This window comes from Felis catus, chromosome D4, assembly GCF_018350175.1.
Source record: "Felis catus isolate Fca126 chromosome D4, F.catus_Fca126_mat1.0, whole genome shotgun sequence".
In the NCBI taxonomy this organism is placed as follows: domain Eukaryota; kingdom Metazoa; phylum Chordata; class Mammalia; order Carnivora; family Felidae; genus Felis; species Felis catus.
The window spans coordinates 4,656,716-4,683,409 of record NC_058380.1 but is presented as its reverse complement, the minus strand read 5'-3'; the positions used below and the strand labels follow the sequence as shown (position 1 = coordinate 4,683,409).

At 51.5% G+C, this 26,694-nt stretch overlaps 1 protein-coding gene across 3 annotated transcripts in view; it reads left to right on the top strand.

Annotated features, from left to right (window-relative positions):
* ROR2 (receptor tyrosine kinase like orphan receptor 2) overlaps nt 1-26,694 on the top strand; it is a 197,798-nt gene that overhangs the window by 137,860 nt on the left and 33,244 nt on the right. For all 3 annotated transcript variants that reach the window (XM_023243262.2, XM_003995323.5, XR_002737778.2), the window contains exon 2: nt 14,403-14,480. In XM_023243262.2, the coding sequence (XP_023099030.2) occupies nt 14,403-14,480 (78 nt within the window). The remainder of the gene's footprint in view (nt 1-14,402; nt 14,481-26,694) is intronic.

Here is a 26,694-nt window from a genome sequence, read left to right as displayed (position 1 = left end):
AATTCTTGACTGGCAGTCTTTTTCTTCCCCCCCAAAACTTTTAATACATCATCCCACTTGGTTTCTGATGAGAAACCAACTCTTTAATCTTACTGAGGACCCCCACTACATGACGAGTCCCTTCTCTTGCCGCTTTTAAGATTCTGCTTTCGTTTTTAAGGTTTGTTTATGGTGCGTCCAGTTGTAGGTCTGCTTTCGAGATTCTGCTTTGGTTTTTCAAGTTTGTGGTGCGTCCAGTTGTAGGTCTCTTAGAGGTTGTCCTACTTAGAGTTTCTTGATTTTCTAAGTGTTTAAATGAATACTTTTTCTCCGGTTTGGTAAGTTTTTTGTCATCATTTCTTCAGATATTTTTTTCTGCCTTTTTCATCTCTTTCTGGACTCCCATTATGTATGTGTTGGTGCTCTTGGTCATATCCCATGGGTGCCTTAGATTCTGCTGCTTTTCTTCATTCTTTTCATTTTCTTCTCTTCAGAGTAGATAATCTCTCTTCCAGGAAACATAGTAAAGTGTCTTCTAGTTCACCGAATCTTCTGCCAGCTCACATCTGCTGTGGAGCCCACCTGGTGAATTTCAGCTATTGTTCTTTCCACTGTAGAATTTCTATTTGATTCTTTTGATTTCTATCACTTTATTGATATTCCCTGTTTGGTGAGAAAAAGTTGTTGTAATTTCCTTTGATTCTATACAATTTTTTTGAGGGTTTATTTATTTTTGAGGGTGAGCAGGGGAGGAGCCGAGAGAAAGGGAGACGCAGAATCCAAAGTGGGCTCCAGGCTGTGAACTGTCAGCACAGAGCCCGACGGGAGGCTCAAACCCACAAACTGCGAGATCATGACCTGAGCTGAAGTCAGACATTTAACTGACTGAGCCACCCAGGTGCCCCTCCTTTGATTCCTTAGATGTGGTTTTCTTTCTTTTTTTAAACATATTTATAATATGTTTAAGACTATATTTATAATGGTCTTAGTCTCTTCAGGGACATTTTCTGTTAGGTGTTTTTTTTCTTCCTGTGTATGTGGCATGCTGTCTGATTTTTTTTTTCTGTATGTCTTTGTACTCTTTGTTAAAACTGGACATTTTGGTTTTTTTATTAAAAATGTTTTTAAATTTATTTATTTATTTTGAGAGAGAGAGAGAGAGAGAGAGAGCACACACAAGCTGGGGAGGGTCAGAGAGAAGGAGAGACAGGATCCCAAGCAGACTCCATGCCATCAGCACAGAGCCCGACATGGGGCTCAAACTCAAAAATCTTGAGATTGTGACCTGAGCTGACATCAAGAGTCAGACGGACACTTAACCAATTGAGCCACCCAAGCACCCCCAAAATTGGACATTTTAAATAATATTTTAGCAACTCTAGTAGCAAACCCCTCTACCCATCAAGGTTTGTTTTTGCTGCTGTGGTTTTGTTTTTGTTTTTCATTTCGGTTTTGGGGGGTGTTTTTCTTGTTACCGTTTGTTTGCTTAGTGGCTTTCCTTGACTAATTCTGCGGGTTCTCTCTTTCCTATGATGTGTGACCGCTGAGTTGTCCGCTATTCTTAAGTTCTCTTTGTTTTGTTTTTAAACCACTCTATTGAGGTATGATTGGCATCCAGAAAGCCTTACAGATTTAACGTACACAACTTGGTAAGTTTGGGGATCAGTGTATGCTCGTGAAACCATCACCACAGTCTGGGCTATAAACATAGCCATTGCTTCCAAAAGTCTCCTTCTCCCGTCTTTATTACTGTTGTTATTATTGTTATTATTTTGTCTGTGTGATAAGAACACTTAACATGAGGTCCTCTACATTTAATTTAAAATTATTTAATGTTTATTTGTTTTTTGAGACACACACACACACACACACACACACACACACACACAGAGTATGAGTGGGGGAGGGGCAGAGAGAGAGGGAGGCACAGAATCTGAAGCAGGCTCCGGGTTCTGAGCTGTCAGCACAGAGCCTGACAAGGGGCTCAAACTCATGAACCATGAGATTGTGACCTGAGCTGAAGTTGGACGCTTAAACGACTGAGCCACCCCGGCGCCGAAGGTCCTCTACGTTTTCAAGTTTGGGTTCCTGAGGGTCACCACTCAGTCAGCACTGTTGTGTGGCCAGCCAGTCCCTGGTCAGGAGACTTTCTTATGCACCTCGCTGCGTGTCTTGAACCTGTTGCCAAGGGGATCTTGTGAGCGGGCATCCATCAAACATCAGCCTTCCCTGCCTCTTCCTGATGGCACCAGAGATGTGGGGCATCTTCCTCGGGCGTGAACATGGCCTTCCGCGCGCGCAGTGTTGTTGATCCGGGAAGTACGTCGGACTTCTCGAAGTTTCCCGTGGTCCCCTGGGTCTGGATTTCCTTTTGAATTCTGGGCGCCTGGTGTTTCCTGCCCTGTGGTCGCCACGAGGGAGCTGCTGAGGTGTTGCTGGCAGCCTGCTGCTGTTTGACAGTGTCCCAGGGGTGACACCCCCTCCCCGCTGCCTCCCCACGACCCCAGCCCCAGGCCAGCCGAGTCAGACCTAGGATCTCCCCCGGGTGCTGCATGTCCAGATGACGCAGCGAGGCCATCTTCCCGGGGCCCAGTCCTTCAGTCCTTTTTTTCACATGGACGATTTGTTTTCAGCTTGTTCGGTGGCCCTGGTGAATTCTCGGAGTTCCGACATGCTTGGTTTTCATCGCGTGGCCCAGGATTTTGTTGTTTTGGAGGCAGAGTGAGTTCACCGAGATCCTCAGGCCACCGTTCTGCGGGCCAGTTCTGCAGCGTGTGGTCCGAGGGCCTGGCGTCTCTCAGCAGAATGCATCGCAGGTGCACCTGCTGGGGCACGGGGAGGAAGGTCGGGTCGGAGGGCAGTGGAGCAGGGAGGTGCTCGCTTGCTGTTGAGAGGAGCAGGGTCCCGCACTGTGACCCCCTTATCTGCCTCTGAGAAGAGGAGTGCAGCAAAGGGGCCCCCCCGCATGCCTGGGACAGGGGTGAGCCCCCCCTTCACACCGTGAGCCGAACCTCAGGGTTTCCGGAATGTGAGCGTGACGGTCCCACGACTCTGTCAGCATGCATTTTGTCCTCGGAGTTTTGGGGTGCTTCCTGCATGCCGGGGTTCGAGGTAACGCCTGTGACCATCACCCGCAGCCTTGTTCCACGGACCACCCTCTGCTGACGTGGGACAGACGCGTTGCTCTGGAGAGAAATGCAGCAAGGGACGGGGAGGGTGGCCTCACAAGCCAGCAACGGAGCGGAGAGGTCTCAGGTGGCGTTGTCCAGGCAGGGGGCAAACAGACGTCAACTCTAGAGGGAGAAGGGGCTGGAGTTGTTGACGGGGGGAGGGGGGCGTGAAGGGTAGAGGAGCCCGGGCGAGTTCAGGAGGGCGCGTGTGCGTGTGCATCTGCATGGAGGGCGGACAGAGGGTAGAGCAGGTGGAAGGTGCTGGAAGGTGTCGAGCACGGGAGCATTCATTCATTCACTCGTTCGCCAGATGAACCATCCCCGCTCAGCTGCCGGGCTGAGCAGGGAGCAGACAGACAGAGGAATAAACGAGCGTGTGGTTTTTAGGCGGCAGGACTGAGAGCTTGATGTGGAGGGAAGGGGTCAGCGTGGGCTTTGTTGAAGGAGGTAGTGTTACAGGAGCCAACACGCCAGGGGAAACGCGGTAAGCTTGGGGTGGGCGTAATACGCATACGTGCATCAGTTCGCACGTCACCAGTAGCCTCGCAGAAACCTCTGTCCTGCTCCGTCTTGGCCGTCCCCCGCAAGGGTGCTGCTGACCTCCGTCACCACACGTGCCTCGGGCTCTCGTTGAACTTGGTGTAAGCGGGGTTCACGCAATCCGGGCTCTTCTGTGTCCGGCTTCTCCCGCCGGGCCTTATGTTTTCGAGGGTCACCTCTGCTGTCTCAGGTGATGGTGCGTGAAGCCCCTTCTGGAGGGGAGGTGGGCCATGCAGGGGCTGTCATGTGACCCAGCAGAGCCAGGAGCAACGGGGACCAGGCGTGAGCAGCGGGGCAGGGACGAGGCGGGGGTGGGACGGGGCCGGCAGCATCGATTCTGATTCATTTTGAAGACCGAGCGATTGACATTTCATGACAGGTTGGACGCAGAATGTGGCTGGAAGGGGAGTCAGACACAACTGGGGGGCGGGGGGCGCTGGGGCCTTGGCCTGTGGATCACGGAGTTAGAATTCAGGAGGTGGGGGGCAGCTGCAGGGGAGTAGTCTGTGGAGGAGAGCGGGGTTCCTGCTTGGACACGTCGAGTATGATGTGCGTGTCAGATGGGAACCGGTCCTCGGGTCTGTGACACTGGCTTCCCGGAGAGGGGTCTGACCTGACAAGGTACATTTTGGGGGCTCTGTGCATTTTCTTTTTATTTCTTTTTAAGTTAATTTTTGAGAGAGAGAGAGAGAGAGAGAGAGAGAGAGAGCGGGGGAGGGGCAGAGAGAGAGGGAGACACAGAATCGGAAGCAGGCTCCAGGCTCCAAGTTGTCAGCACAGAGCCCGACGTGGGGCTCGAACCTGTGAACAGTGAGATCATGACCTGAGCCGAAGTCGGACGCTTAACTGACCGAGCCACTCAGGCGCCCCTGTTTTGCTCTTTTAAAGCCAAGCCCCCTCTCCCCTCAAGGGTGGAAAGAGGGAGGAGCTTTGCAGGTGCAGCCTTCGGAGGAGCAGGGAGGGGAAGACACTCAGTCGCACGGAAGATGAGGGCAGGAGGAGAAGGTCCAGAGGCGGAGGTCATGGGAAGGGGCTATGAGGACGACGTGGGTAAACTGAGGCACCATGTAAACGATGACCAGCGCCCCCTTCCCTGCGGGCCTCCCTGCCGCCCAGCGGGGACAGTGGCGCTGACGTGAGTGAGCGCCGTGAGCGGAGGGACCTGGCAGGTGCGGGCTCGGAAGGTGTCACAGCTGCTGCTGGAAATCGCGGGCGCGTGGAGCTCGGAGAACCCCTGTCCTGACTCACGTCTGGGGGAGCGCAGCCACGGGGTGTATTTTGCACAAGAGAGAAGGTGTCTGAGGCAGCAGCCAGGGCGCTAGAATCATCAGCGGGCTGTGGGCGGGTCCCCCAGACGCACCTCTGTACCTGGTCCAAACCCTGCCTCCTGTCTCATTGAGGCCTGTCTGTCCGTCTGCACCCCGCGCTCGCAAAAGCCGCTTTCACATCCGCGTTCCTTCTAAAGAGGCAATGACGGCAAATGAACGCTCCCTGTTGTCGGTTGAATCGTGCTCCCCCAGAATAGACGCGCTGCAGTCCTAGCCCCCCGGTATCTCAGAGGGGGACCTTGTTTGGACATACTGTCTTTACAGAAGTAATTAAATTGAGATGCGGTCATTAGGGTGGGCTCGAAGCCAATGCGACTGGCGTCCTTATAAGGAGAGATTAGGACACAGAGGGGACGCAGAGGGGGCGGCCGTCTGCACGCCTGGGAGAGGGGCCATGAAGAAACCAGCCCTGCTCGCATCGGGATCTCGAATTCGGCCTCCAAAATTTGGCCATCCAGGCTGTGGTGCATTGTTGCTGGCAAGTTCATATGGAAGGTACCTTTAAACAAAATCATCACTGGGGCGCCTGGGTGGCTCAGTCGGTGAAGCGGCCGACTTCCGCTCAGGTCACGATCTTGTGGTCCGTGAGTTCAAGCCCCGCGTCGGGCTCTGTGCTGACCGCTCAGAGCCTGGAGCCTGTTTCAGATTCTGTGTCTCCCTCTCTCTCTGACCCTCCCCCGTTCATGCTCTGTCTCAAAAATAAATAAACGTTTAAAAAAAAATAAAAAAAAATCATCACTGTCACCACCTGGATTGTAGCAGACATTGACCCCCATTTTGTTGCTTATTTCCATGAACTTGAGGCGATCACATGTCCCGCTTTCAAAAGAACAATTGGATGATGCTTCTGGGGACGCGAGCAGCATCTGGCCACACAAGCCGGACATAGATTCTTGGTTGACGCGGGCCTCTTCCGACCCTCAGACCCCGTTCTCTCCAGTCCCGCTCACGCCAACCTACGGGTCTCGAAGGCCTGGGTCCCAGGGCTGCAGCGAGTGTGGCTGAGGCCTTTAAATCCCTTCCTTAAACAGTTACAAGGTCACTTCCCCTGTTTCCATGGGTTACTGCACAACTGGATTCTTTTCCCACTAAGGGTTGTTTTATTTGTTTGTTTGTTTTAAGGTTTCTTTTCCTCTTTTTACCTTTAATGAAATCTAGGGATTCGAGGTAAGAAACGACTCCTTGTGTGCAGGGGGACAACCGACATTCAAGACTCGTCCGTGAAACCCAACGGCAACAGGGCACATACCCAGCATGTCTGCTGGCTCCTTTCCTGCGGGGGGCTCTAGGTATTGGGGCAGATGGAAGACCCCAATTCAGCCTCCCGAGCGGCCCCTCCCCCTCCTCGGCCAGATCCTCACTGGACCCTGACAGCGGGGCCTCTGTTGGGGGCCCGGGGGACCCACCGGGGACCCAGGGTGGAAAAGCCCTCACTTCAGGGGGTGCCGGGGCGGCAGCTGGGTCTGGGCTCCCACTCACCTGCGGCTTTGACGGGTTTTTTTTTTTGCCGCAGAAGTGGAATCAAAGCGGAGTGTAAGTTGGTGAGGGACCCTGGTAACTCCGTTTCAGGTTGGTGGGTTTTACTTCGTGTTTCCAAAGCAGGGTTAGGCCAGCCCTTGAGGGAGAACACCACCAGTGTTTACTCAACCCCGAGGTAGCAATAGTGAGAATAAAGACGGCCGGCGATTAGGCACAGGCCGCTCACCCTGACCGCTGTGCGCTTTTCTGGCTGGAGACACACAGCGTGCGACGTTTTAACCAGCGTGTTCCCAGAGACGTTATGGAATCTTCTTACTGTTGGACGTACCTTCTCCGGCCGAACGCCCAGACTAATGGGCGCACCTTTTAGGACCATATACCGCGCGCCCTCCCGGTTGTTAGTTTCTTTCCCTCCATTCTTGCTCTTCCAGTGTCACGGATGGTTTTGGTGGCACATGATGCTCAGCTGAGGGGTTGCGCTGGATGCACGGCCAACGTTGCCCGTCGAAAACGGGTGTGCTGTCTGAGTTTTCACCGTAAAATCCGGGCCTGTCCTTTGAGAGGCTCCTGTTCTGCACCACGATCACCCCTCCAGACTGTGGGCTTTTTCTGGGCCCTCCCTGACTGCTGTTCTTTCTCATATCCTGGAAATTATACCTTTTCACAAGGATGACCAGATCCAAGAATGCCAAGCTTCGGTGAATAAGGCAGCCTCACTAATTAAAAGGAGCCTGCTTTGAAGTTGTCCAGATATTCCAGAGACTACATCTAATTAAATCACGGCACGTGTACCGATTCAGATCAACAGGTAGGGAGTAAGGATGAAGACAGCATGAATAACAAAACACTTTTTAAGAGACGCAAATCGCAAACAAAATAGCACCATGGACCCAAATCCGAGGGCGTGGGTTGAACTTCATTAGTAAATTCTTGCTTCATAGTGTCTCTGCTGCTAATGAGAAAGCTGGGGTTTTAATAGGACAGAAGGAGCCTGGAAATCAGCACAGACCCATTTGCTGCTTTGCAGACGCAAACGTCTCTTACGGACGCCCTAAATCAGGACGTCACGCTGGAGGCCCGTGTTGAGAGAAGGTCTGTGGAAGATTCTGTGTGTGTGTGTGACTGCTGCCTGGTTCCTAATCGCTCTGCATTTTCCCACGTGTGGGCAGCGTGTGTGCCATGAAATATCAGCATCAAATCTTCTCATCAGGCCGTTCTGACGCCGCGCTGTTCAGCCCTGAACGTGCGGGACACTGATAAGTGCTGCCCAGAATATGCCCTAAGTTCCTGAGTAACAGCTGACGTCACCACGCCTGATGAATGACGTAGGATTCAGGTCCAAACCTAACTCACTTAACTTCTGAGTAGTCACTGGCCTGCTGTGGACTCTTTGAACACCTGACACTGAATCTGCCGTTCATGGCTGGCTTTGGGGCCGTATCCAGTGATCCAGAATGCGAGGTGTTTGGAGATAGGATCTTTCCGACCGCCCTTCTCTACCCGTGAGCCTTGGTTATAGGCTTGGTTAAGCCATGTGATGGGATGTGTAAGTGTTTTTGAGTGAGCTCTTCGGTGAGGACAGTTTTAGATTTGTAGAAAGGATGTGAAGGTCGTAGCGAGTTCCCCTGCACCACACACCTGTTTCCCCTGATGTTAAATCTTACACGTTAGTGTGGGACATTTGTCACGGCAAATGTGCCTCGATTGACTGATTCTTTTTGAAAAAAGTGTTTATTTATTTATTTTAAAAGAGAGAGAGGGCATGTGGTGGGGGGAGGGAAAGAGAGAGGGAGAGATTTTTTTTTTAATTTTTGAGAGAGAGAGAGAGAGAGAGAGCATGCGCGGGGGAAGGGCAGAGAAAGGTGGGGACAGAGAATCCGAAGCAGGCTCCACGCTGTCAGCATGGAGCCGGACATGGGGCTCGATCCCACGAACTTCGAGATCACAACCTGAGCTTAAATCGAGAGTCGGACACCCAGCTGATTGAGCCACTCGGGTGCCCCGGCCACTCACTATTCTTAACCAAAATCCATACCGTTCCTCTTTGCTTAGACTTTACCTAATGTATTTTTTTCTGTTCCAGAATCCCATGTTCCAGGAGGGTTATTATCACGTTGTGTTCAGCCTTTGCTTCTAGGCATTAAAGTATAATTTTGACTATAGTTTTGACTAAAGTATAATTTTGACTATAATAGTTTGACTATCAAACTATGCAATTAATGTGTCTTTGCACTACAGCAGCCACATTTCAATTGGTTTCAAATTAAATGTTCTCTCTTCTTCAAACATCAAACAAACAATTAAGGAGCTAATAAACCCCTTACTTGATTAAGGCCATCGATGGTTTGTATTCCGGTGGCCTTACGTGTCTCCCTGCGTGGGTTTTCACAGTGAAAGCCCCCCATGTCTCGTGCAGGAGAGTTAGAGCATCAGAAATTCCACGCCCCTGATGGACACGTGTGGCCTTCATAGCACGCCCTGTAGCCTTCTACCAAAATGAAAGACATGTGATTTGCTCCATTTCAGAAGAGATTAAGTCCCGAGGCGTTGGGGCAGCCGGGGCTCCTCCCCTAAGTTGTTCCCTGTTCGGGTCTCCTCGTCTGTTGGATGGCCAGCGGAGGCGAGGGCAGCAGCACCAGGCAAGCCCGAAGCAGGGCTTTGTGTGAGGAGGTGCTGGGCAGGCCATCAGGGAGATGTCACGGGGCTCACACCGCCGGGGACTGTCACCGGCCAGCCGGGCTGGCAGGGATCACCAAGGCAGTGTGTGGGGTTAGGAAGGTGGGTACAGGTCGGTCAGCCAGCAGCAGTGACATGCAGGAGAACCCGCTAGTCAGGGCACAAGCAGGAGAGACCAGCTCCAGTGCTGGCGGTGCTGAACCCCGACTTGGTCCCCTGTGTCCAGAGCCCCGGAGCCCCGCCTTTCCCGTGGCAGCGTGTGGACGTGAGCTGGTGTCCAGGCAGGTGACCTTCAGACCCGTCTTGGCGTCCATAATCCCGGTGACTCCAGCCTCCTGTCCTGTACTCACCTCGGGTCTTGTGTGCACTTCCACGCATAATATCAAAAAGCAAAAAGAGTCATACAATTGGTGTTTGTTCAAAAGGCCACATGTTGTGTGATTTCATTTATATAATATGCCCAAAACATAAAGCCCTAGAGACAGAGAGCAGACCGGTGGTTGCAGGGCCTAGGGGAGGTGGGAACGGGGAGGGCTGCCGATGAGAACAAGATTTCTTTTGGGGGCAATGGAATATTCTGGAATTACATAGTGGAGACAGTTGCACAATCTTGTGCATATCCCCAAACCCGCTGGAACTGGAAGGTAGACTTTATTTTTAGTTTTTTTGAGATTTTTTTTAGATACTTTTTAAAGTTTATTTATTTTGGAGAGAGAGAGAGAGAGAGAGAGAGGGAGAGAGAATGTGCAGGGGAGGGGCAGAGAGGGAGGCAGACAGAGGCAGACAGGATCTCTGTGCTGACAGCGCAGAGCTTGATGTGAGGCTTGAACTCACAAACTGTGAGATCATGACCTGAGCAGAAATCAAGAGCCTGGCACTGAACCCAGGCGCCCGTGGACTGTAGACTTTAAAATGGCAAATTTTGTGGTATGTGAATTACATCGATTAATAATCCGATGTTTTTTCATCATAGAGGTGTTTAAAAATAAAATAAAAGAAGAAATTTTAAATTACCTTTATAATTGTGGCTATGGAACAGTGACATTTGGATGTGTGTGTGTGTGTGTGTGTGTGTGTGGTAGTTTTTGCAATTGTTTTGTTGGTTTTGGCCTGTGTTTGTTTTGTGTTTTTCCTCTGGGGTGTTTCCAACCCTTTTGGGGGGCCGGGAGAGGTTCTGTTGGCATCTGCTCAAACGCTGGACCCACTTGTCTCCTTTCCCCGAGTTCATATTTGCACCTGTTCCATTTGGCTTTTAAATTTTAGGACGTGCAGCATCTTGAGTGAGGACAACCATTCTGTGTCCGACTTCATGCTCTGTAGGAGAATGACGGTTTCTAACATCAGGCTATCAGCGGGGTCCTCCTTTCTCAGGAAGCAACAACGGGGCCCCCTTCTGTGGCAACTTAGGGTGTCAGCTCTAAGGACCACGGTAATGGGCCATATTCTACCTTTATTCACATATGTGACCCTTGCTGTCATTTTTTATTTAAAAAATTTTTTTAAATGTTTATTTTTGAGGGGCGCCTGGGTGGCGCAGTCGGTTAAGCGTCCGACTTCAGCCAGGTCACGATCTCGCGGTCCATGAGTTCGAGCCCCGCGTCAGGCTCTGGGCTGATGGCTCGGAGCCTGGAGCCTGTTTCCGATTCTGTGTCTCCCTCTCTCTCTGCCCCTCCCCCGTTCATGCTCTGTCTCTCTCTGTCCCAAAAATAAAAAAACGTTGAAAAAAAATGTTTTTAAATGTTTATTTTTGAGAGACACACAGAGTGTGAGTGGGGGAAGGGTAGAGAGAGAGGGAGACACAGAATCCGAAGCAGGCTCCGGGCTCCGAGCTGTCAGCACAGAGCCCCACGCGGGGCTCGAACTCACTCACCGCGAGATCATGACCCGAACCGATGTCGGATGCTTAGCCGACTGAGCCACCCAGGCGCCCCTACTAAATTATTTTTTAAGGCAAAGCTTGAGGCCGAAAGAGATGAAAAGTCAAGTCGCAGCCTCTGTGCTGACCATCACAACCTGCTCAAACAGAGTCTTAGCATTTCTGCGGTGAACGGCAACTTTGCAGGTCTGGGTGGGTGGGTGGGTGAGGTTGACCCGAGAGTCAGCAGAAGCATCGGGGCCGCCTCCGGCTCCTTCGCACGGGACACCGTGACTCAGACGTGCCGGGAAACCTTGTGCCGCAAAACAGAAAGCTACCTTGGAAGAGCTGGGAATCTGTTCCGCGGTAGAATTGGGCTAATAGTGCTTATTTTTCTTCAGGGTGTATATTTATTTGACTGTTTCACACCATTTGTCAATTTCTAAGCAGTTAATAATTTTTATGCCTCTTTCAGATGTGTGTATATAGTACAAGTGTGTTTGATTTCCTGTGGTCTGTCTGCATTTACACAGCGCTGAGTGATGGCATGTATAACATGCCAATTGAAAATTTCCAACCCAACTCAAGTTTGATTCTTTAGCACACATCCGTGGACTGCCTTGCCCGGTTTCTGCCTGTGTCTGTGCTGCCGGGGCCCCGGATTCTGTCTAGGTTCTAATGCTGGGATGGCCTAACCGCTGTTTACAGTCCCCTGGGGAACGTTGAGCGATACGGGGAATTGGAGAATAAGGACACGTGATCGATGGGGGACATTTTACGGAAGCCGGCATGGAGCGTGGCGTCTGTTGTGTGGTTGAGTTTGGACCAGAAGTGATAGAGGGGACCTTCCTTAACTGGGTGTGAGAAGCCCCGGCCCGGGCAGAAACACCCTCTCGCTGGCCACATGGGTGCTGCGGCTCAACGCCAAGGGCGCTCAAGGCTGATGTGTTCCGTGGCGCATCCTGGGGTTTCGGACCTGGCGGTGCAGACAGGTTTAGCTTAGAGACGCCGGTGCCCTCATGAATCAGCTGGCCAGTCGGTGTTTATTCAGCGAAAGAATTTGAAGACTCTTGCGTGAAAACCACTCTGTCTGAAAACCGCATGTACCCTGTTCGCAGGCCCCAGCTTCCTCGAGCAAGGCTGCTCATCGCAAGAGCGGCCTCGAGTGTCTGGGTGCTTTGTTGGTTCCTGTGTCTCGTGTAAGAGAGGCAAGCGGGGTGACCCGGTTTGTAACTGAGTTATAAACCGTCTTCCGGAGACTTTCAAAGAAATTGTGATAAATGCACATAACCTAAAAGGTTGCCGTGTTAGCCATTTTTTTTTTAATTTTTTTTTTCAACGTTTATTTATTTTTGGGACAGAGAGAGACAGAGCATGAACGGGGGAGGGGCAGAGAGAGAGGGAGACACAGGATCGGAAACAGGCTCCAGGCTCCGAGCCATCAGCCCAGAGCCTGACGCGGGGCTCGAACTCCCGGACCGCGAGATCATGACCTGGCTGAAGTCGGACGCTTAACCGACTGCGCCACCCAGGCGCCCCTAGCCATTTTTTTAAATAGGAAACTTATTGTCAAATTGGTTTCCGTACAGCACCCAGGGCTCCTCCCGACAGGTGCCCTCCTCATGCCCATCACCCACTTTCCGCTCCCCCCCCCCCATCAACCCTCAGTTTATTCTCAGATTTTAAGAGTCTCTTAGGGTTTGGCTCCTTCGCTCTCTGTAACTTTTTTTCCCCCCTCCCCCTCCCCCCTGGTCTTCTGTTAAGTTTCTCAGGATCCACATAAGCGTGAAAACATATGGTATCTGTCTTTTTCTGCCTGACTTATTTCACTTAGCATAACACCCTCCAGTTCCATCCACGTTGCTAGAAAAGGCCAGATTGCATTCTTTCTCATTGCCGAGTAGTATTCCATTGTATTTATAAACCACATCTTCTTTATCCATTCATCAATTGATGGACATTTAGGCTCTTTCCATAATTTGGCTATCGTTGAAAGCACTGCTATAAACATTGGGGTACAAGTGTCCCTGTGCATCAGCCCTCCTGTGTCCTTTGGGTAAATTCCTAGCAGTGCTGTTCCTGGGTCATAGGGTAGATCTATTTTTAATTTTTTGAGGAACCTCCACACGTCTTAGCCATTTTTTAAAAAAATGTTTATTTATTTTTGAGAGAGAGACAGACAGAGTGTGAGCAGGGGAGGTGCAGAGAGAGAAGGAGACACAGAATCCGAAGCAGGCTCCAAGCTCCGAGCTGTCGGCACAGAGTCCGACGCGGGGCTCAAACTCATGGATCGTAAGATCACGACCTGAGCTGAAGTCGGACACTCAACCGACTGAGCCACCCAGGCGCCCCACGTCTTAGCCATTTTTAAGTACGGGGTTCAGTGGCGTTAACGGCACTCACATTATTGTACTCCTGCCATCACCACGCATCTCCAGAACCTGTCCCCATTAAACCACCAACTCCTGCCTTCCCCCCCCCACCGCCCCCCTGTCTGCTTTCTGCCTATGAATTGGACACCTCTGGGGACCTCACTGGTCAGACACTATTTGTCTTTCTGTGTCTGGCTCTTTCCCTCAGCATAATGTCCCCCAGGTTCATCCACGTGTAACAGGGCAAGATTGCCTTCTAAGCCGCGTGACGTTCGGCACGTGTGTCCCATTCCATGCTAGGCTTTGATGTCACAGACCCAGATCCATCCGGATGTGTCGCCAGAGCCACCATTTCTACCCCACCCTCCCGGCCCGACTGGTGGGACCCGGGAACAGGGGCCCACGGCTCTGTGTGGTTTTCCGGGTTAGGCGGACCAGATCTGCTCCCGTGCTGGGTGGGGGTGAGCCTGGGAGTGGTTGCGCCTGCTGTGACCCCGTCTCTACAGGGTGGGTTGCTAGAGCTGTAGGACGAGATACCTCTGTCCTCACAGCTGTAGGTAGGTCCGTCCTTGGCCGCTGGCTGCTAGTGGATCGGGGGGGACCAGGAGGGGAACGCACTGCCTGAAACACCCCGGTTCCGAATTTATTCACAATCTCCAGGGCCCGCCTCCGGAGGGCCACCTGCAGACTCTGGCGACCGAGGTGTTCTCTTTTGCCAGCCCGTGTTCGAATCTCTGTCCCTCCCTGAATGGCGCTCAGGGCTTCGGTCACACGTGCGCTTCGTCTGTGTGTTCTGCCACCCTGGGGGTCAACGTGAAGAATCCCTTCTGCTGCGATGCCAGATCAGAGCCTTCCAGAAGCTCCCACAGCGCCTTGTCCTCCTAGGTTTTCTGTACACAGTGGATGGTTTTGCTAGAATACTGTTGTTCTTGCACGAGAAGCCGAGTACAGGGCGTGCAGTAAACCTCACGGATGTGTGTGCTGTGCTCTTTCTTCCGTCCAGGGGAAATGGAGGTTCCGGACCCGAATGACCCTCTGGGAGAGCTGGATGGACAGGACGGCCCTATTCCAACTCTGAAAGGTAAAAGAGTGAGGAGTTCTTGGAAGCAGGTGTTCGGAAGCGTTCTCGGGGGCCCGCGTGGAGAGGCGTGGGGTGCCTTCTGTACCCGGGGCGTGGCTGCTGGGATGGGTGGCGGGTGCCCGTGGCCCGGGGCTGCCCCATTGGTGGGTGTGGCGACGTGCCTGCCTCGGCAGCCGTGGGGGCATCGAGGGCTGGTCCGAGCCGGTCGGAAGGTGGCGGCTGGCAGGTGGCGGGCAGATGGTCGCGGGAGGGGGGGAAGGGGCCTTGTGGGGAGCCCCGTGGGGCTGAGCAGACCCTGAGGAGCCGGACTCTTGGCTGGGCCGCCGTCACCTGCTGACGGGTGGCGGTCTCCTGGGGTCCTCCCTGAAATCGTCCGGAGCCGGTGGGTGTCCCGCCTGAGCGGGTGGCTCATGGAGGAGCGGGTGGTCTGTCTCGTGCCTCAGCCTCCCCCACAGGTCACCGTCTGGCTCGCTGCTCCCGCGGTGCACTCTGCAGGCATCTTGGGCTGGTAGCGTGAGTGGATGGGACACGTTTCTTCCGATACAGCCCGATTCCTCGGGGAGGTGGCCGCCCTCCCGCTCAGCCCTTTGTCACCCTGTCGGCTTGATCGCCGTCCCAGCCCAGCTGCTGTAAGGAAGCACCACGTGCGGGCGGCGTCATCCTCAGGAATGCACTCGCCAGCGTCCTGGCGGCTGGGGGGCGAGGGTGAGAGCGCCAGCAGGTCAGTTTGGGTGAGGCCTCCCTTCCTGGCTTGCGGACGGCGCCCTCTCTGGCCTCACGTGGAGGAGAGAGCACTCCGGCTCCTCTTCCCCTTAGGGCACCGACCCCCTCGTGGGGACCCCTCGAGACCTCATCTAACCTAACCCCTCCCGAAGGCCCACCTTCAAACGCCGTCGCGCTGGGCGCCGGGCTTCGACGTGTGCGTTTCGGGGGAGACGCAATTCAATGCCCGACAATTGCCTGTTAAAGCGACCACTCTGGGCGCCCGGGTGGCTCAGTCTGCTGAGCGTCTGGCTTTCGGTTTTTGGCTCAGGTCATGATCTCCAGGTGGGTGGGATTGAGCTCCGCGTCGGGCTCTGTGCTGACGGCACACAGCCTGCTTGGGGTTCCCTCTCTCTCTCTCTCTCTCTGCCCCTCCCCTGCTCACACGGGCTGTCTCTCTTCCATAAAATAAAATGAGTAAACTTTAAAAAAAAAATGAGAATGCTAAAAAAAAAATCCGCTCTACTTCTGCCTGATTTCTTCCTAATTATTCAAAGACCAGGAATCCATAATCATTTCTTAGCCCGCTGTATGTTGAGGGTCCCGCGTCCCCTCAGGAAGGTCGCCCCTCCGTGTGTCCGCAGCTGGGTCTCCTGGGCTTTGAGCAGCTAGGACCCAAGTCTGCTGGCCTCAGTCTAAGGGCTGGCTTGTCCCTGCAGGTCCCGAGAGATTTCCCGGGGTCCTACGGGGTGCTGAGCTCCCTCCGCATCCCAGAATGCTCACCAGTGTGTGCTGTTTGCTTACAGGCCAGTCATTTCAGTCAAGGGCGTGTGGAGCCGTGACTGCCCTTGGTGGGGCCTGGTGTGTGGACCTCGATGGGACCTCACAGGGACACGGGCTGCTTGCAGGGGTCAGACCTCCGGCAGGATAAGGATGTGTCCCCAGGGGGCAAGGCCTGTGCTCTGGATGCTGGGCCTGGGGAAACATTTCTCAGAAGGCTGACTTAGCCTGCAGTCCGGATGGTCCACACACATTCCCTGACCGTCTCTTTGTGCCCCTGCTGTGTGAGGCCCAGGTACACGCTGGTGACCCAAACAGCACGACACCGTCCCGTGTGGTCTCTGTTTCATGACGTTTCCCCGTACTGGGGAGTCAGAATCCTGAATGCTCGACAGAGTAGCTGGAAGGAAGAGACAGGGCTGTGTTGATCTGGAAGGAAAGAAAAGGCGTCTTGGCATAGGACGAGATGTTCCACTGAGATCCAAAGAGCTGACAAAGACGGGCGAGTCCTGAGGCATGGCAGTGCCTGTGCAAAGGCCCTGAGGCAGCTGAGAGAAAGGGTTGGGTAGCTGAGGTCAGAAGGGTCAGGGGACTAAACCAACATGACCTAGTTCCAAGGCCATCAGCCATGCGTGGGTCTTCAAATTTAAATCAGTTAAAATTAAGTAAAATCAAGAATCCAGTTCCTTAGTTCTCAGAGCTACATTTTAAGTGGTCAGTGGCCATATGTGCTAAAGGCCACCACGATGGACAGCACAGATCTAGAACATTCCGTCACCACGGAAAGTTATATTGGGCAGCCCTGGGTAGAACGTATACAGCTTTTTAGGTGGCAGGAGAATGTTCATCTTTATTCTGAGCGCCGTCTTCCACTGTGCAAGGTTCTGGCCTGGGACACGGTGTAGCCTCATGGCTGTGCAAAGATTGCCTTGGTAGTCTGCAGGGTGATGGGGGGGAAATGGGAGGGGCGGCGGGAGGGAGGTGAGGGGCAGATAAGAGAGAGGTGAGGGGGCGGTGGGCGGGAGGTGGGGCTGGCTGAGTCGCACTCTAACCTGTACTCCCCGCGTAGACTCCAGACTCCCCAGGGGGCAACGTGTTTACAGCAGACCTGTCCCCCAGGTGCAGGGTGCGGGGTCTCCAGGGGCCAGAAGGGCCTGTCACAGCTGCAAGATGAAAGGTCCTTCGGGCCCGCCTGGACGCGAGACGCATTTGCTGACCAAGGCTCGGAAGCGACCGTAGGCTGAACGTTCCCAGAAACTTTTACTTGCATCCAGCCACAAGCTCCAAACATGGATAAGTCAGATCCTGTGCCTTGGGTGGGATTCCAGGCCCTCCTTCTTGGTCTGGGAGCAATTTCTCAAGCCCACAGCCGCATGCTTTGTAAGGCCCTCTGCTTGGTGGGGATTCGGCTGCCTCCTGACTGCTTTTGTTAACCCACATGGGATTGTGTGAAAACGGAGCGTGCTTTCGTGTCTGCAGTGCTGAGGCTTCTGGAAGCTTGCCTTGGCTTCTCCAGGGCACAGAAACACCAGCTGCAGATGCTCACTGGCAAAGCGGGCGTGTGTGCACACGTGCGGGCCTGTGTGTGCACGCCGTGCCTGGGCCATGGGAAAGAAGCCGGGGGCCACGGCGAGCTGGGCCCCTCTCCCCGTGGGGGCCGCCTGGGTGCCGCCAGCTGCTCAGAGCAGCCGTGTGAGCCTGGTGTGGCTGGAGGACACCCCGGGATCGGATGCGGCTCCAGCATCCCGCTGTGGCCGGCGCACCCCCAGCTGTCGGCGGGACAGGAGGGCTCAGCGCACGGCACTCACCCAGGAAGCAGTGGCAGGAGGCCTGTGCTGTCTGTTATTCTTCCCGGGTGCGACCATCCGCGTGTGCCTCAGTCCCAGGCGTCCAGACCTCAGCAGCCCCTTGGGGACAGGATCCTAGCGAATGGCCCCAGCCAGTCATTGCAGCCCAATTCTCTGGTTCTGTAGTGCGATTTTCTTCCTTCCTGGGTTACGGCTCTTGCACAAGAGGGGACTCACTCTACCCTTCTTTTCTGCTCCCCCGGCCTCCTCGTCACGTGCTCGTGACCGAAGGAATTGGCCTGGCCATGCCACACTTGTTGTTCTGTGTGCTTTTTTTGCTGAACTCCAGGGAGTGTCACTATTTGGCCATATGTGGCTTCAATCATACAAAAAAAAGTGTTGGTAGCTGAATGGACTCTATGAGGTCTTTCTTTTAATCCGGTTAGCATTTATGACGCCCCAGCATCTATAAAATCACCAGCAGGGGGAAATGGCTGGCAGGCCAGTCCTCCGGTGAGAGAACCGCTTCGTCTCTTCCGAGCAAACCGGGACCTGGGAATTAGGCACACGTGTAGACAGCATTTGTGTTCAGATATACTCTGCCATCTGCCAGCAGTCGGTTTTTAACAGATACATAGTTGGTGGTGGGTATCGGCAGAGAAAGACCCCCAAGCGAAAAGCCTACGTAGGAGAGAAAACACAGAAGACGTGATTTACGCCAGGAAAGTTCGCCTGAAGTTTTCGCATGCCAGACGACTGTCAGGGTTCGGACGGAAGCCAGCCTAGGACTCCTGGGTTATGGTGCTGGGCTAACCCAGGAGTGGATATATACCAGGAGCTTGGATTCCTTGCCGCGTTGGACACACTACTTATTACTGGCGAGGTCACTAGCATTTTTGTCATTGTCACTGTTATTGTCGTGACATTTACAAAAGCATACGTTTGCCCCAGAAACCCTTTGGTCTTGTGCTCCAAGGCTGTATTTGAAGTGGAGAGGTAACACGTCTGGGGTTTTGTCAAATCACTACTTTGGAATGTGTGTGGGAAGCGGATAATTTCTGAGGGCCCAGGAGGAGAATTCCAAGCTCTCCCCGCTTGAGGATACGTTGCAATTGTAGGTGGTCTCAAGGGCATCCTAAATCACAGGGCAGGAGTCCAGGCTGCCCCCTGCTATTTGCAGGTGCTGCGCTCCGGTGCCGACCCGAAGTCTCCCGGGACGGAGGGAACAGAACAATCGGCAGAGATCGCAGATCACAGTGTTGGCCTGGCCCTGAGCCCTGTTGTCTCTGTCTCCTGAGCTTTGGGCTCCTGAGCCCTGTAGGGCATGTGGATTGATTAGTCTATGTGTTGGGTACGTTTCTGGAACTTCTGGTGTGTGTGTGTGTGTGTGTGTGTGTGTGTGTGTGTTCGTGCCCCTGACCCTTGTGGGGCCAGCTCTTTCCTTCCTCAGTCCCTCTACCCTTCTGCAGTAGCTTCCGAGGGCTGTCCTACCAAAGGATCACAGGCTAGGTGTCTCAAATGACAGAAACCGGCTCCCAGTTCTGGAGTCAGATGTCCCAAATCAGGGTGTCTGCGGGGGCGGGGGGGTGGGGTGGGGTTGTTCCTTTGGGGTCTCTGAAGGAGAGAGTGTCCCGGGCTTCTCTCCCAGATGCTGGTGGCGCCCGGCAGCCCGCGGACTTCCTAGTCTTGTGGCCGCATCTCTCCTGTCCCTGCCTCTTGTCATGTGGTCTTCTCTGCGCGTCCATGTCCACATGTTCCTCTTCTGATAAGGACAAGAGCCATTGGACTAGGGCCCACCCATGTGATCCCCTCTTAACCTGATTGCATCGACAGTGACCCTATTTCCAAATAAGGGCACGGTCACAGGTTCCAACCCCTGTCGTTGGGGCCACCGTTCACCCTCCTCCAAACGCGCAGAAACGCTCACGTACTATTCTGCATTTCTCAGGCCCTTCGGGTTCCTTTGCTCCTGTTTCCCGTGTTCTCTGATTCCCACCTTTGCCCATCTCACCACCCCCCATCCTGTCCCTGTGGCTCCTCTGCTCAGCCATCCTCCCCCCCCCCACCCCAACCTTTAGCTGGCTCTGTGCAGACTGCTAGACAGCTCAGCGGGAGCGTCTGAGCGGAGTGACCCCTCGCCCCTGCCCCCGGCTGATTTATGGAGCTGTAAATACTTCCCTTGGAGAAGAGCGGCTTTATGTCCCCCGTGTGCTCCTCAGGGTCCCCTCCTCACCTGCCCTGCCAGGCAGCTTGTCTGTTGTATTTCCCACCAGTCAAAGCCCTGTGACCTTGTGACCCCTGGTGCATAAGGCTTTCCTTATCTCCTTCCCAGACCAGTCATCGTGGCCTGGTAAACAGGCCGCTTCTCAAACACCTAAGTAATTTGACCGAGTGGGAAAACGTGGGGACGGTCAGTTGGGAGAAAAAGACCATCCATCACTGATCCGACTGTGAGACGGGAGTGCTGGCCCATAGTAACGGGCTCTCCTGTTACCTCTGCCCTTGGCGTCTCGGTCCTGCTTGGACTCGGGTCCGGTGTCCGGAGTTAAGGGTGAGCAGAGAGCTGGCCCCGGGAACAGGGGCGCGGAATCCATTAGCATCATTGTTAAAGTTCCCCCGCTGTGCAGAGGGGAAACCCTCTTGGATAATTAGAAGGGAAGACTTCTGTTCTGCCTCTAACGCTGTGGGGTGCTGACTGATCCAAGTTAGCCAGATTCTCAGTCGCCGGGGTCCGGCCCCTCCTGGCCTGTTCTGTCGTGTCCGGAGTGGTTTGGAATGGTCCTAAAAGGAAGCCTTGTGACCTGGAGGAAAGCTGAGCAAAGATTAGTACAAACCCCGTATTTTGCACAAAAGGGAAGTGAAGCCAGGAGTTTAAATGGGAGCCTGTGAACTAACCCCAGGGGCCAACACAACATTGTGCTTCCTCTTCAGAGAACTTTCTTTCTGGCTTGGATCTTGGCCTCCAGAGCATTAATGATGGTTACGATGGTGGACCAAACTAACTTGCCCCCCCCCCCCCCGCTTAAATTACATACAAGTGCTCAATAAAAATTAGTAGAAGATGTAATTAATTGCTTACGTGCACTTGCGAAGAGAGATGGAGACATGACCAGGAGCCAGGAATAGGGAGGAAGCTGAGTTGTGGCCGCCCTGGGCTGCCAGGGCACGAGCCACTTGAGGTGGTCCTACTCTGTTTGCAGCCTCGGAGAATGTTCCCATGGTTTAGTTTATCTGAGACAAAGAGTGGTGTTTTGCAGGTGTCATGCACTTATGATGCGGGCTCCCCAACACGTGTCCCCATGTGGCTATGGACACATCCGTGGGCTCCAGAGTAGAAGGAACACCAGTAAGGCGTGCACACATTGGCAAATGCTGGAGACAGGCAAAAGGCTTCTGCAGATGCCTCAAATCCTCCAAGCGCTGAGGCTGGAGGAGTATCCCCAGACTCAAATGTGACACTGGAGAGAATAGCCAAGAGAGGGAAAATGCTGATTGCGATCACGTGAATAAATTCCTTAGCTTTACTGACATCACTTGGAATTGGAGGTATTACATTTCCTTCAATCAGGAGAAATAAGAGGTTGAGACAGAAATCGAATTTGGCTTCAGGAATGAAAGAATTTACATTTCTTGTGCCCTATGTAAGGCCTCTGAACGGTCATCAGGGCTCAGCCACAGCAGGGCCTTGGGTTTCAGCATCAAACCAGGAAGGAACCTGTGGGGTCCAGGGAACTGAGTGACCATGGTAGGTAAGCGATTGGCAGCAGGCGAGGAGACCTAGGGACTACAGTCCTCGCCTCAGCCCTGGCCCGAGGGGGTGAACACGGAAGGCGCTACCATGAAAAACAAGACGTGGACCCACCCCCCAGGAAACCCGGTTTACATGCTGGGAATGTTGTGGGGAGGGAATCCCAGGCCCAAGAGTTAACGTGAAGACTTGGCACTGACTGTTGCAGGAACCTAGTCCCCAAGGGGTTCCCACAGAAAACCCACCCTATAGTGGAAAATTATAAGGCACACTCGGAGAGGCTTGGGATGAGTGGTGAGCTAGTAAACAAGGAAGCCAGAAGGATTAAAAATAAAGGAAGAAAAGGCAGTGGTGGATTTGAAAACCAAAGAGGCTGTCTAGAAATAAAAAATTGTAGTCGGAGAAATGAGAAACTTAATGGGCAGATCAAGGAGCAAGAGGGTGCCCAGCTGGAGATTAAAAGGAGCTAGGGAATATCAAAGCAGCAAAGCACACGGAGAAACTACATATGGGAGGAAATTCGGCATCTATGCAGAAGCAGATTTCAGAGGAGGAATAAAGGGAAATGGAGGAATGATATTTCATGAGGTATTGGTGGAGAATTTTACAGAATTGGTGGAATCGGGAATGGTACTGAGGCCCATTAAGTCTATATACAGATAAATCCACAGCTAGAGATATGTGGGACTGGCAAAGATAGAGGGGAAACATGAAAAGCAGCCTAAGAGGGGAAACATCAGATTACCCACAAATGAACAAGAACCAGCCTGATTTCTGCAGTAAACTCAGAAGCCAGAAGATGGCAGTGTAAGTGCCAGGCCAGAATTCCATACCCAGCTAAACTATTACTCAAGTGTGAAAGTCATGGATAACTCTTAGACCAAGACAGAGGGTGTTTACAACCTCAGTCCTTTACCCAAAGACCAAGTACGATTCAGGATGAGCTCAGCTGAGCCCAGAGGAAGGGTGAAGTACAAGCCACATAAGCAAGGAAAAGCACTTGGTTAACAAGTCAGCAAGTCTAAATAAACTCTGAGAGTAAAAATCATAAATAATAACGACCGCTGGGGCTTAGATATCCAGTATAACTGAACACCGGGAAGCAGTAACTCAAAACTGGTGGGTGGGCATGTGGTTGCATCTCTGAGCATTTCATGGCACTTGTATTTGGTCGCATTTGGAGGAAACTTTGCCAAATTAGGTCTGCCTGTAAAAAATAGGTAAGTTAGCTGCCTACTACATGTTTTAGACAAGTAAAGGGGAAAAAGAAAAATTCTAAAAATCAATCAAGTAGAAAACAGGAAAGGCAGATTAAAATGAAAATGAAATGAGAAATAAAATACAAAATGGAAACATTCAAAATAAAACTTGCCAGTTAAAAAACTCATGGTTCATATGTAAAGATTCATCAATTAACATGTTAAATAATATGCTGTTTACAGGATTCGTTTCTAAAGTATAATCATAAAAATGGTTTTAAAAATTAAAAATACAGTGCAAGACTATGTTAATCAAGAGTACCCTACATCAGGGGTGCCTGGGTGGCTCAGTCAGTTGACCGTCCGACTCCGGCTCAGGTCGTGATCTCACGATTGGTGAGTTTGAGCCCCGCGTCGGGCTCTGTGCTGACAGCTCAGAGCCTGGAGCCTGCTTCGGGTTCTGTGTCTCCCTCCTTGGCTTGCACTCTGTCTCTCTCTTCCTCAAAATAAATAATTAAAATTAAAAAAAAAAGCGTACCCTACCTCAAAATCAGACAAAATGGGCTTTTAGACAAAACCATTAGACAGTATATGAAGACTAGCTGATGCCATAAACCTGAAGTTTATTGCACCCAGTAACATAGTTTCCAATATGTAAACACACCTTCACAGAGTTACTAATAGCCATTTGACAAATACAGAGTATGTGAACACACATGTCATCGAAAGTAATAGATGAGCCTATTAACACTTTGAAAAACTTAACAAGTTTAATCTAATGTAAATCCCTGTACTGAGCAGTTAGAGAAAACGTATGTAAATCCCTGTACTGAGCAGTTAGAGAAAACACATTCTTATTGGTAAAATGTGGAACGCTACTCTAGGTATTGAGTCCGTGCTAGGCCGTAAAGCAAATATCAGTGGTGTCGAAGAATCATCATCACGTAGACCGGGTTCTATGACAACAGTGTGGTAGGCACACTTTCAATAACTTGGAGCTAAAAGAAAATATTATAATGTAAGTTGGAAGATATTTGGGTCTGGCCGACCAACCGTATGGAGATTAAATAACTTATTAGATGGCTGAAGAAGAAGTGGAAGGGAATCTGCACACTGAATGCTTATATTAGAAATGGAAAAAGAAAGGGGCGCCTGGGTGGCTCAGTTGGTTGAGCGTCCGACTTCGGCTCAGGTCACGATCTCGCGGTCCGTGAGTTCGAGCCCCACGTCAGGCTCTGGGCTGATGGCTCAGAGCCTGGAGCCTGCTTCCGATTCTGTGTCTCCCTCTCTGTCTGTCCCTCCCCCGTTCATGCTCTGTCTCTCTCTGTGTCAAAAATAAATAAATTAAAAAAAAATGGAAAAAGAAAATGTATGAATGGCAGTAGTTAGAGCAACAGTGTAAAGGTTTGAACAGACAGCTGCAGAAGGAGAGGCCAGGGGCCAGTAACCTTTCCAAGAGACTCCAGCTCATGGTACATTCTTACTTTTTTTTTTTTTGAATGTGTATTTATGTTTGAGAGAAGAGGCAAACATATGCTATTCGGGGAGGAGCAGATAGATGCGGGGGGACAGAGGATCAAAAATGGGCTCTGCACTGACTGCAGAGAGCCCAGCTAGGGCTCAAACTCCTGGGCCGTGAGATCATGACCTGAGCCAAAGCCAGTCGCTTAACTGACAGAGCCACCCAGGAGCCGCATCTCAGGACACATTCTTTAGATGGAGAGTGAAACAGCCCTATTTCAGATTTATCAGGTTGGCAAACGTTTTTTGGCCCCTGAACACAAATGTTGACATAGTTGAAGGGGAAACAATTCGATTGACGTTGATGGTGAACGTGGATGGTTTCGGGCACCCTTGAGACTTACATAAATGAGAGATTTCAAAGCCCCGTGACATCACTCTTGCATCCGGGTGGACACTTTCAAGGAATTCTTGTATGTGTGCACGATGAGACGTGTGTACAGGTGGTGATTAAGCCCTAACAAAAATGTGGGAACAATTTACTGCCCTGCATTTGAGAAAAGGATAAAGAAACTATGGTTGGTTTGTACAATGAAATATTACACAGTCATTAAAATAAATGAGCATCAACAAAAATAAATCCCAAGCTGACATTGAATGGGGAAAAAAAACTAACAAAGTGATCTTTCAGGGAACATTTCTAAAAATATAAAACAGTAGAAATGTGCATTGGCCTGGTGCATAACCAGTTTTCAAGAAACAGGGAAATGTGGGTTTTAGATGCATTCTAGGATGTGTAATTTTTTTTAACAGTGTTCTAAATCAGCTATGGCAAAATGTTAGCATAAATGTTAATGTTGTGTACACACGTATCTATTATATTAATATTTGTGGTTTTGTGTGTTTGTACCATTTCAGTATTTAAAATTGTTAAATTAAAACGAACTAATATTGGGAGGTGCCTGGGTGGCTCAGTCAGTTAAGCATCTGACTCTTGGTTTCAGCTTAGGTCACGATCTCATGGGTTCATGAGTTCGAGCCCCAAGTTGGGTCCTGTGATGACAGCATGGAGCTTGCTTGGGATTCTCTCTCTCTCCCTCTCTCTCTACCCCTCCCTCGGGTGTGCTCTCTCTCTTTCGCTCTCCCTCTCCCTCAAAATAATAAGGTTTAAAAAATTATTTTAAAAAATAATATTGAGCAAAACAACTAGGCAAAAGGAGATGTGAGTGGTATGAATTTTGAAAGCAAAAAGGCCACACTATTTCTATTTCAAGAAGAAGAGATCTGCACGGAAAATCCAGGACAGTCGACTCAGAAACTGTTAGAACTAGTAAGATAGTTCAGTAAAGGGGCAAGATAAAAGCAAAATATACACAGTGGACAGAAGAGAAAGATGCCCCTGGAACCTGTGACGTGTTGTTACTTTTCACGGTGCAGGGATTTGCAGATGGGATTAAGTTAAGGCTTTTGAGATGGGAAATGATCCTGGATGATCCAGGTGATTACACTCGCAGGGGTCCTTATAAAGGCAGGCCGGCCGGTGACCGTTACTAGTTGGAGATGTGGTGATGGGGGCAGAGGTGGGGCTAAACGCAAGGGAAGTGCCACGAGCCAGGGCATGTGTCGCCTCCAGACGCTGCAAAAGCAAGGACAGAGACTCCCAGAGCCTACAGAAGGAACAAAGCCCTGTCACTACCTGGATGTTAGGACTTCTGACTTCTAGAAGTGTGAAACAATAAATTGGTGCTGGTTTACCCCACTAAGTCTGTGCTAACTTGTTACAGCAGCAGTGGGAAGTTGATGTAGAAATCTAAGAGTTGTCCTCCACGCCTTCTTAAACCACTAAGCCTCCTTTAAACTACTTAGATAGAAATGAAAACAATTCACACCCCAGTGCCAAGAATTACAGGATACCTAAAAAACTACCTAAAAATACACGTGAAGGTCTGTAGGAAGAAAATGACAAAGAGATTCCTAAATGAGTGAGAAGGCCCGAGACTGAGATGTAGAGTATGCTTTCTCCCTATTGTCTAGAGGGCGGCTTTAGACGAATCATCTCTAAACGTAGAGCTTTGCTCCATCAACACCCCAGGCTTGAAATCAAACTTACCGGGGTGATTCTAAATTGAACCTGGACAAGAAGTAGCCATGAAGTTGAGAAACATGCCCCCAAAAAGTCACATTTTGTTATTCTTGATGTCAAAACTTACTAACTTATTTCAGTTACCGTAATTTAACCATTATGTGACTCTGCCATAGCATCAGGCCAAGATCGGTGCTGTGGGGAGCAAGGTTAGAAATGAATAGAAGCTGTTTTAGATGGGGCGGCCAGGGGAACACTGTCCGTGGACATGACCTTTTGGCAGAGACTTGACCCTGGCGAAACAGCAGAGATCTGAGGACAGGGTGTTCTGGTTGACGGCAAGATGAGGGACCAGCCGGGTGTGTTTCCGGAAGAGTAAGGGACCCCCCCCCCCGCTTCCAGTGGAGGAAGAGTATGGGAAGGTTAGAGAAAATTCCAGAGGCATTGATACCAT